Source organism: Ptychodera flava, chromosome 7 (assembly GCF_041260155.1).
Source record: "Ptychodera flava strain L36383 chromosome 7, AS_Pfla_20210202, whole genome shotgun sequence".
Classification (NCBI taxonomy): domain Eukaryota; kingdom Metazoa; phylum Hemichordata; class Enteropneusta; family Ptychoderidae; genus Ptychodera; species Ptychodera flava.
The window spans coordinates 8970212-8982520 of record NC_091934.1 but is presented as its reverse complement, the minus strand read 5'-3'; the positions used below and the strand labels follow the sequence as shown (position 1 = coordinate 8982520).

Below are 12309 nucleotides of genomic sequence, written 5' to 3'. Positions count from 1 at the left end.
AAAATCCAGGGGGGTCACCTTAAATTTGAAAACTGCAAAGGGGGTCATGTATTTTTCAAACAGCTCAGAGGGGTTCACTTAATTTTCATAAGTATCCGTCCCGTCAAAAAGCAGTTTCAGTTTTCAGAAATATTCTGGGAGATAAAAATGATTCACTGTATGATTTCATTCTCTGAAGTCATTTAACTGTAAATCTGAACAAAAGTATAATTATCTGTCACATGAACATCTTGCCTTGGCAATTCTGAGGCTTGTCTTACTGTGAACTCACAGAGGGCAATGAACAATTCCTATTACTTACATATTAGAGATATAGCAAGTTTTGTCGGGGAAATTATTTAACAGTTACCTGTAGACTACTAGTACCAAGAAAAGTGAAATGATGCTTTTAGATGAAATTCCAATATCAATATTGTTGTAAACATCTGAACTTTCAAATGCCCTATTTGAATCAAGTACAATTGTATCAATTGTCAAACACCTATAAAAGCACAAATTAATTTAGTTTAGCATCGTAAAAATTTTATTCATAGTTTTCTCATAGACTCCAATGTATAGTGAATCAACATTTCGGGAAAATTCCAAAATCCAAAATCAGGGGAACATATCCATTTGTTACCAACCTAGTCTAATCAATTACATTAATATTAATAATCGAGAGTACTTAAATACACAGATTTACCTATTTTTGTATTGGAAAAACAACTATTCAGAGTTTCCTCATAGACTTCCATATATAGAGGATGAACATTTTCAGTGAAATTCCAAAATCAGATTTCTTGTACACATAATACGCACCTTTAACCATCATATTCTAATCAAGTACAGTTATGTTAATCATTCAACGTCTGTATGTACACAAGTATAGCAAGTTTTTTATTGGAAAAAAAATATTCAAAATTATACCGGATGAATATTTTTGGTGAAATTCTATGGTCAAATTATTTGTTCACATACCAGTTGTAACAGCCCTATCCAAATTAAGTACATTTATGTCAATTATCAAATATCTATTATTGCATAGATATAATTTTGTATTGAAAAGTATTATATAGTTTTTAAATAGACTACCATGTACAGTGAATCAACATTATCACAGCTGGTTATCAATTAAATCCAAATATCAAAATTGTGTACACATATAGCAAGTCACTTATTTTGACTGATGCGCAGGAAGAATTTGCCGGCCCACACCCGGCCATAATAAGTGAACGCTCCCTTGAACCGGAATGGAAGATATGCATGGTCACTAATTTCTTCAGTATCTTTTAAAATGTCAAATAACATGAATAGAGACTCGTATAAAAGAAGTTCAGGAAAAAATTGCAGAAAGTTGCCGACTTCGTCTCATTAGACTACGCACCAATTCATCTCGACCATCACTGAACAAATAGTTCGGAGTGTAAGTATCGAAAGCACTGACTGACTTTAATTACTGGTAAACGATACCTCTGTGAAGTGTTCTGAACAACTTCAGTAATTTCCCTGACGCATCGTGGTTCATTGACAACTATCTCTTCACTGTCCTGGAGATCTTTGGACCAGCTTGCTCCTAACTGTCTGAAGAAATCGAGCCAATTAAACTGAAAAAAGACAATACGAGATATTTGTCTTTCTAAAGAGGAGTCTTAAACATTTTGATGCCACTACATATTTGTGCACCTTTGTGCGTTTCTGCTATTAACGTGTAACAGAAACCTAGTGTAACATGAAATACTTTCAGAGAACTAAATCATTTTGAATTATATAATATTGATAAACTATAATAATAACTTAATTTCAAATCAAGGAAAGTTCCATATTGACCATTTACATAGGAAGCCTTTAAAACTGTCATGGACGTATTTCCTTAAAGAGTGAATTCACTTTCTTATTTTGGTGACATATAAAGGGTACATATATTTTCTTTGATGGGACTTTCTGTAATTGCTATTCGATACATTACCCCTGTCACATTGTACTGGAGTTCAGCGATAGTCATCTTGTTGTTCAGTGCACTACTGTTGTCTCGACGTTGATCTGCTGCTTTTGTCAACTGGCAACAAAATTAAGTCAGGGTGTGTTTTAGAAGGTGAGGAAAACTACAAACCAATCAACATCAATCCATCCGTCCATAAATCCATGCATCCATAAATCCATCCACCCTCCCTCAATCTTTCCCTCCCTGCATGCACGCATATATGTCTACCCACCTATCTACCTGCATACCTCGCCGCCCGCCCACCACCCACCCACCCACATACATACATACATACATACATACATACATACATACATACATACATACATACATACATACATACATACATACATACATACATACATACACATACATACATACATACATACATACATACATACATACATACATACATACATACATACATATATACATACATAACAAAGGCCGACTGAAGAAAACTGCAACATATAGAAAGAAGTTGACGAACAAACACGATTTTTTCATAAAAGAGTAGGTTTGTGGCTAAACAGATAAAACAGAAGAAGAGACGTGACAGTGGGCACCAGACACTAACAATTACACAGACAGACATACATACATACATACATACATACATACATACATATATACATACATACATACATACATACATACATACATAATAAAGGCAAGTGAAGAAAACTGAACAGACAGACAGTCTGCCTAACTCACTGACTCACTGACCGACGGACAGAGATATGAGAAGAAGCATAAGGAAAGGCAAAGAAGAAAAAGTCTGAGCAGGTAGTGATGTAGTGTTGGAAATCCTATGGACTATCAACTCACATTAGCAAGTTTGATCTCAAACTCAATCAGATCATTGAAGTCTTCAGCTGCAACATCTGCGTCTGCACCCAACATGGTTGCTATAGTCGTCATGTACTCCAGATATGCTTGCAGATACTGCAGGAGAATTAAACGAATGTATTCTTTAGACAGTCTTTACTCTGTTGCAAGTGAGAAACCTGAAATCGTAATATCTTAACATTGTCGAGGTCTTCGAGGAAGACAGCAACCAATAGACTGACTTGAGTGTGAAAAGATATAGATATGCATTTAGCTGGATTTGCATGACATATTAGACTTAGGGAAATAACTGTGAGTACAATCCATGTCAGGACTTCTCTCATCATACTTGCAGATAAACTACGATAAAGATGTTAATGAACTGAAGAGCCAATGTGGAATCTCACCGTATTGTCGCCACCGTCTTCCAAATAATAATAGCTACTAGGAAGAGCAAGGCCTGGCTGATAGAGCTGAAAGCGAAAAATTGAAATGCATGAAATTATGACGCGATATGTCATTAGGTCGAAAGAGCCAGAAATAATGGCTGCATCTTTTACGTAATGAATTTTCCAAACCTTTGTAAACTCGTCCAAACGTTTACGAATGTAAACAGTCAGCATCAATTGTAACATCTTTGAATGAGATCATCCCCATAGACATATAAAGCATAGTGCTATATTCGTGATGTAGCACAGTAAGAACACATATGACCTTCCAATTTAGGAAAAATGCCCTTTGAAGCATTCAACGCATGGGTGGTGCCGAATGTAAGGCAATTAATTATTTAACACAGCGTTTCGACCAATTATTTAACCAATCACCCAATAAAGAAATCTCAGGGTTTGTGAACACCATTTACAGCCACTGGATTGTACAATTCCGTCTTACGTAAAAGATACACCCCACTTCCTTCAAGTCATTAACAAGCTGGACGCCCTGCCCCTTGGTCACATTTAATGTAACTTTCCTGTAATATTTCTACTTACTACGGTATTGAGCTTGCCGTACTGGACTTAACCAAAGAAAGCATAAAACACCCCAACGGAGTACATTACCTCAATTTTATGGTTCACAACAATAACTTCAATTTCAATGGAAAACACCATTTACAAATTTTTGGCGCCAAGATGGGCCCAAATGTATATCCTAGATATGCCAAGATTATCATAGCAGAATTGGAAGTAACTCTTTGGAAAACACTCCCTGTTCACACTTTTTGGAAACGGTTCATTGCTGACACTTTCAGCATCTGGACTCTCCATATCGATAGCATAATGTCATTTTTAGCTAAAGTGTTCACACACGTGAGCTAATATCGAAGCGATGTCTGTCTGTCTGTCTGTCTGTCTGTAAGTTTATTTAGTATGTATGTCAGTCTGTCTGTATGTCTGCTTGTCGGTTGGCCTGATATCTCAAAAACGGCTTATCAGATTAGAATCAAATTTAGTACGTAGATTATGTTTGCAAATGGCAAAAATTGATTAGATTTTGATCGTTGTGGCTTGCATACTTTTTGCTACTATGTATAATTAATAATTTTAGAAAAAAACGGATATACATTGAGGATGACTGTACACAATTTGTTGAGATTTGCTTCGAATGTTGATCACACTTGGATACATCAGCCATGAAAGATAATAAGGTGTGACATGAAAGATAACTGAAATTTGAATATACAATGAACTTCCCTAATTAGAGATATATATCTGAATTAACTTAACCAAACTTGACGAAACTTGCTTTGTATACTGAAGATACTGGGATACAACATTATTGAAATTCGTTAAGCATTTTTACTTTAGCCACTTCCTAATTTGTGTATTTAACGATCTTTACTAATTAGGGATATATATTTGGATTTACTTGATCAAAGTTGGCGAAACTTGTGTACACTGATGATACTAGGTTAACACAATATTATCAGTCATTTCGCATATTCTTGTCAGCTTATTTATTACTTGCATATCGAATGAGCTTTAGAAGTTTGGCATGTATGGTTTGAAGGACTTCAACAAAGGCGATTATACTTGCTATATAAATTGGTGATATAATTACAAAAGTCAAGGAAATTCAGTATTATTATTTCAGCTAATTACATATTTGTATACTTAATGGCCCTTGGAATTAATCTGTTGTGAATATTATTCATGATCTTGATCCTAACACTTCCAATGAAGTTGCAAACATGTGGCAAATGTTAAAATTTACACACAACTGCAATATATAATTCAGTTCACATCTTGTTAAACATTATAAGCGCTCTTCATGACACTATAAAATTCCCCTGGAAATGACGCAGGAATTTCCTTTCCTCGATGTAAAACTAGAGATTGACGAAAAGAAAATCTGTAAAAATATAAATCAATATTCCTCAGCGGAGCCCTCAGGATCTGCAAAATCTGCTCAGGAAAGGAGAGACTAGGGACTTTCAGAACTTCATACCTACTCAGTACATCGGGGCTGTCGCATTAAGCTAGTATCCGATCAAATCCATAGGGCGAAATGTATCCCTAAAACCCAAGTGGTCCAATTAATTCAAAAAGATATAGGACACAAACAAGGTATTCCCCTAGTTACAACTTTTAATACATGGTACCCTAACCTTAAAGCAAATGTCAAATAACTTCCATGTTCTACAAAATTCAAAACAACCTTCTAAGGCAATCTCAATCCCAATAATCATAGTATGTCATTGTAACACACACTTGAGAGATCTGTTGGCTCACAGCAACTTAAAAGTTTCAACGACAGAAGTTGGGTTTACGAAGTGTAGATTGCTTAGGGATTGTGATGTCGATAGCACGCAAACCTTTCACAGTACAACTGCGATGTCATTAATACTTTATCTAACTTGCAGACCCCGCAAAAATAGTACATTAGTGAAACCAAGACCACACTTACGCTTCGCTTTCACCTTATAGCAGTACATTTTAATCAGAATGAACATGGCATTGATTATGTTTCAATGATAGGCATCACACAAGTATATGAACAAAATGACAAGTTTCGCAAGCAACTCTCTGGATGTATAAACCTAAGGCTATCACACAACAATGATTAAAGATCGAATGTGTGAATGTCTTCATACTAGTATATATTATATATATATATATATATATATATATATATATTATATATATATATATATATATATATATATATATATATATATATATATATATACATATTATATATTATATATATATATATATATATATATATATATATATATATATATATATATATATATATATATCACAAGTTTCATGCATTCTGCAATCTCCAGACAGAACTACAAGTATTCATAGCTATACCTTCTCATTTACATTGTTTGGACATACTATTCTATTTTAGGTGATGTTAAAATTTGATACAGAATATTTGTGTTGGTGGCGACATGTCCGTTACCGTTGTCAAATGTAATGTTATTTAAAAGAGGAGTTGATGCTTAGTGAAAAATGTGTCTGGAAATGTCATCTTACCTTCAGTATGTACTTTGTGGAGTCATCATCGTCAATGCCGACAGAGGCATCGTATATCACGCTCTTTCCGTATTCACCACGTAACAATGCTAATTGGTCTTCCAGATCAAAGGCACTCTCATCCCAATTTCCACCAGAGTTATTGCCGAGCACGGGCCAGCCACCCAGGTTAACCATCAGATCTATCAACGGTTGAGAGCCCCGTTCCTCTATGGTGTCTGTTATAGACGCATGAGCAAATACAGATATATGGATTTTGAAAATGTGCTTACATGTACTACCCAAGTATATCATATAAAAATATCAACTGTTCTATGTTCGAGAGAAGAAGTCGGAGTTTGCTTGTAATCACAAGGTGACTTGTCATGAGGGCGACCAGACAACCTTTGATTTAAAAATATTGACTCTAGAACACTGACAGCTACGTACATAAAGAGACAAAATAATAGAACACTGACAGCTACGTATATAGAAGAGACAAAATAAGAGAAAGGTACAATGCGCATCTTTTGATGAAGCACAAATATTGTCAATCTGTCTGCATCATTCGTTGAGTTAATAAACATTGCAGCGTTTCTTGTGCAAACAAATTTAGATCAGAGGAAACTGGAGATAGGTTGGCGACGATGAAGGCGCTGCCTGGACTTTCAACTTTAATGAGTTGAATAAAAAATCACGGTCTGCCATATAATCAAAGTTGAATAACCTCTTCATACAGGAGAACATGACAGGGGTCACCTGCCGTTGAATGCGTATGACAAGCACACTTACCAAGGTCTATGCATGCCAGGTAATTTTTCTTTACATTCTTCACAGGATCGAGATCATCATCGTTGATCTGTTGTTCAATCAGATCTGAAATCATAATGGGGGAGATAATCTATGAGAATCGACGAGGTAGCAGTTATGCACGGATGTCTCATAAGATGTTGAAATTGATATACAAACTTTTCCGTTACCCTTAGTGTGATCTCTTCTTAAAGAAGTATGTGAGTTTTACGACAGAACCAACGCAAATGAATTTTATCATAAAGCGATGTGAGTTGAACAAAATCAAGGGGCACGATGAATTTTAAAAAATTGCGGCTCAGAAAGTTAAATGGGACGATCCATTTAAGTAAGTCGTCATGTCTACTAACTGTTGCATAAGTATACATAGAATGACAATATTTTTTTGCTTTCTATTACAGTAAGTAGTCAGCCATCTTAAAGATAAAAAATACCAAGGCAATGGGATTACAGCTTTCATGCGAATAAGTTGTAGTTTACATCTAAGCAATCAAAACTCTGATGATTTTAAAAATAACAGTTAAACACAGATCTAAGACATTACATGGAGGATCGAAACGATATTGCATAAACCAACTCTTATTATACACAAATTGTTCCCATTGCAACTTGCGTTGGTACATTTCAGCTTTATGTCGACGTAATCATAAAGTATTAAAAACGTATCATAGCTTGAGCGACCTTCATGAAAGACACTTTTTGAGCCAAGAACCACAGGAAAATTCATAGAAGTCATCGCACGGGTCAACTTCTCTATTCATGCACCAAGCCATGTCGCAAACTGTACATTTATGTAAAATTTTCAGAAAAAAAACCCAGATGCGATAATACAGCTCGCGAACGAGGATATTCCTACCTTTCAGCATGGCATTTAGATCATCCATCAACTCCAATACTGTCCAGAACATGGGCTTGTCTTCAGGTATGACAGTCCTTTTCTTCCATCTGCCACACGAAAATTCCACGAAGTCATCGCAGGGGTCAACCTCCATGTTCATTCGTCCAGCCATTGCACCAGCTATACGCATCATGGGGAAATTGAACAGTTTTGAACCCGAACGTTCATTTCATAAGGCAACTAGTTGTAACCAACCATTGTTAGTTTTCTCAGCGTTTTTTTTTTAAACAAAAAATATAATGTTAGAGTATTTCTTTCAAATTAAAATCACACGTTGTGCACACGGCTAGTGAGAAATTTGAAAAAAGCATTACATAAGATTTTACTATGATTGTTTGGGGCATATATTATTATTTGGAAATTTGAAGAAAATTACTTGAATTTTTCTCTTCAGCAAGACATGGATTTTAAGGAATATCACCTTATTATACATGTACACGGGTTTGGTGGATTTGCACAGGTAAGAAATGACTTTGTGCTAGTTTAATGATATTTTGACTCAGAAGCACTCAACAGCGGCAGACGGAAGACTGACACCCGAAGCAGGCATTACAGGTTGTTGGCTTTATTAAACCTTCCTCCTTACTGAAAAAACCTCAGGGTAAGGATTTTGCAGTATTGGAGTACCGTGAAAGATTGCAGGTTTGATAAATACACTATCCATCTAACTTACAAGCTAACTTTTACTTAACTTGCAAATACCGTTTGGCCAAAGCATGAAGGTATCTGCATCATTTGTTTGCCTTCAATAATTAGGTAAGCGGTTATTGCATTCTTTGTTTGCCTCCATCAATTAGGTAAGCGGTTAAAAAGGCAGAAGATTTTACACGCGGAAGTGTCAGATTTACTTGTTTCCATGAATTATGAGTGTCCATAATTGATTGCAAAATGAAAGTAGAAACGTCTTTTTCGCCTTCATGATTTACACAACTGTAACAAATGTGTACATTGAGCAAGCATTTTTCATATTACAAAAGTTGTAAACTAAGATCTGTAGGAAGAAAAAACTACGCGGTAAAGTCCAATATTATTCAAATACAGTGTTTTTTCTAAAAAAACTCTTTTCTAAAAACTTACACACGCGGACGCAAAAAAATAAAAACATTATTACTTGGGCCTTACAGCTACTGCACTTTATTAGCTGTAACTTACAGTGGATTGCAAAATAGCTTGGAATTACAACGTTCTCGCGTGATAAGAAAAACGTTTTTTGTTTTCGATGAATTTTGCAACAATTGAGCCCGTTTCAACTGTCACTGTACTACAGTCAACATCATCAGTGTTGCCGCGCTCACATTGAAAAACTCACCCGCACACTGACTGTTTGAACATTCTTATATTGCATTTATCACATTTCCCGGCTATGAAACTGCACAGAACGCTAACGATATTTTTTTCTCGGTACAGTGTGTACGGATCGGTACAACGATTTGTATTTCTACACTAAACGGTTTCTGTAAGTAAGACCAGTGGACGTTGTATTGGGTTAATTTGTTGCAAAATCTATCAAATAAGAACGTTTGCAATGAATGCAGTTGGCGTTATTTTCTATCGCCAGAAACGTGTTTTCTAATCACCCTAGCACGTTGTAATTCCAAGCTATTTTGAAATTCACTGTATTTCTTTCGTACATTTGTTCTAGGTACAAAGTGCAGTTTCCTGTGTGACTCCCCAGAGCATGGTGATATACACAGTGTGTAGACTTTCAACACGTAGCAATATATACAGTATCTTCCTGTATATGGTGGGCGTGTTATTGCTGTCAATCGAACTTAGGCCTGAACTGATTTGTCAGCCATAAAAATAATGATTATTACGCACGTCAGGCTATGGTGACAATCAATTGCTAACTTTGCATGCTCTGCCGAGAGTAGACAAGGATATCGCATGATGATAAAGGAACGGAAAATAATGGAGCAATAATCAAAAGCTCCGGAGTGAAATCGCTGTCTTTTACAGCATAAAACCGTAAACAGTGGGGTGTTGGGCGAATTATTTCACTTTGGATGGAGGTAGACTAGGTTGTGGTTAGTAAAAGTGGGGGAAAATCTCCCCCATAATAATGAAGAGGCCAGCGCGTTATCTTGATCGCATGCTGTCAATGACCTTACCCATCATGGCGCAGTGAGCAGTCAGACAATACTCGCTATCGCCACCATTCACGGGCTCTGAGTCTTCATCTTTTTTCAAAATGATGAAAACTGTAAGTGATACAAAAAGACAAAAAAGATGGCTAAATAAGTATGAATTATCACTCTTGCTCAAAAAATCAATGTAGTTATAGCTGAGTTTCTCGTAACACCTTACCCTCCTTGAAATAACAAGCTAATATCCCGAAATTCCCTTTAGGTATAATTTGCAAATAATTCTGATTTTTGTAAATTTCAGTGATGATGAATCTGCGAATGACAGAATCAAAATAATCTTTCTCCAAGTCTCTGTTGTGGTACGACATATAGAATAACATCATTCCGTCTTCAACTTGGTATTGCGACTTCTTCGGGCCCGGAACACGGGTCCGCATCCTCAATGAGCAGCGTAAGGCAAACATCACAAAGAAAAGGAAAGATGACACTCACTGAGAGCTGCTGCTAATCCAACGCAGACGAAGAAGAGCACAACAGAGATAATGGCTGACACCCTCACTTTACTCGAGCTATTGCCTCCCGAGTTTGACTCCTCCAAACTGCAGCATTCGGATTTGTTTTTGAAACTCGCAGACATCGTTGAGTTTCCCTATCACTGATTGCTGAAAACGAGAAAATAAAAATAATCGGTCAAGACGTGTATTTACTAAATTCTTTTCTGATTTCAGAGTCGAAAATCATCACGTGACTGCTCATTGGATCAATGGCAAGACCGGTGGCACAAAAACACGTTTTAACCCAAATCGAAAAAAACCCGAGCTCCTATAATTTGAAAATATAAATTTCAATACCATTTCTGCATAAATATGTGAGGTCATCCCTCCCATGGGAACATAGGAACCAAAGATGATTGTTATCGGACAATGAAGAATATGTTTGGAGAAAATCTAGCACAATATAGATGTCAAACACAACGTCACAAACTAAGAAAAGACATAAAAGGAAGCTCTAACTCGTCGATCGTCTCGTTGTGCCGATTGTTTGTTTACCTCAAACAATTGAAACAACGGGTTTCTGAGTACGTTGCAGTGAATATTCGACAGCAAATTCCCGTCAACACACCTGGAGATTGTTATAGCAAGCCAAATACCAGGTGTTGCAACAAGTCGTCCCATCTATGAACAAGTTCTTGGTAATGACCGAAACATTACTAAATATCTGGATTATCATATAAGACGAATTTTCAATCCTTATTCTTGTATGACGTCTCATCCCCTTAAGGACAGAGATTGGCAAAAAAGGGGAGAAGTGAAAATAGTAAATGAATGTAATTGTTTGCATAATGTTGTAAACATTGGCTTTCTCAAGAGAACATCCATACGTGTGTATCCACTGTGCCAAAATTCGTCTGACCTACATCTCGATATGAGAAGATAACGCGATATCATAAAATGTCAAGGATCAGCGCTGAAATATGATTTGTATTATACGGATCGCCAAGGGTCGGCCCTTGTGACAGCGTGTCAGTAATTATCATGACCGCGCCATGACTGGATTGTCAAAAAATAAATCAACCATGTAGATTGAAAGGTTTAAGTGTTGCATCAGAAGTCATGACGGCTTGTTGGAGAGTTTTGTAAAGGTACGAGATTCAATAATACAATTGTTATAGTACATTCGCGTTGGATTGAAAATTCTGGTATTTTTATGGTTGGGTTACTCAACGCTTCGAAACAAATTCCGTGGTCCCCCGTTAAAGGCAGAAGGCGCTGCTCCCGTCGCTTCCTATCGAATCAAAGGATGCGCCCAACAGTAATTTCACCATATAACATCCCAGTTAAATCTAAAGAACATTGAATGACAATTTCGAATGAGACTAGTATATAAGATGTTTGGTACTTACCACGCTGCCTCCCGTCTCTCCTTCTTTCTGAAGCCAATTTGTATCACGTGACCGAACATGACATCATGAAAGTAACAGATCCGAGTTCGGCGTTTAAAGTTCCGACCAGAGGTGCAATGAACTGTAAGTTTCGAACTAACTGTGAGTTAACACCATTATGAAAACTATTTACCCTGATCGTTTTTTCATCCGAGTATTTGCTTTGAAACTTGAGAAGATAATTGGAAGACTGGCAAATATATACTGTATCCGACACGACCGCTCCCTGCGAGTTCGCGAGAGCAATGTGACCGACCATTGCCTGAGAGGAAAGCCATGCTCAATAATGGTACAAGAGGCCCACGACGACTGTCGTCTGA

General features: G+C 36.6%; 1 protein-coding gene across 1 annotated transcript in view; it reads right to left on the bottom strand.

The window, feature by feature from the left end:
* Positions 1–11994, bottom strand: part of LOC139136108 (membrane metallo-endopeptidase-like 1) — a 104037-nt gene extending 92043 nt beyond the window's left edge. The window contains exons 1-10 of the mRNA XM_070703884.1: positions 11951–11994; positions 10540–10702; positions 10072–10161; positions 7919–8080; positions 7045–7128; positions 6274–6491; positions 3196–3261; positions 2789–2905; positions 1946–2035; positions 1450–1583 (exon numbers count right to left, since the gene is read on the bottom strand). Coding sequence (XP_070559985.1) covers positions 1450–1583; positions 1946–2035; positions 2789–2905; positions 3196–3261; positions 6274–6491; positions 7045–7128; positions 7919–8080; positions 10072–10161; positions 10540–10684 — 1106 coding nt within the window. The 5' untranslated portion in view covers positions 10685–10702; positions 11951–11994. The remainder of the gene's footprint in view (positions 1–1449; positions 1584–1945; positions 2036–2788; positions 2906–3195; positions 3262–6273; positions 6492–7044; positions 7129–7918; positions 8081–10071; positions 10162–10539; positions 10703–11950) is intronic.
* Positions 11995–12309: the final 315 nt, after the last annotated feature.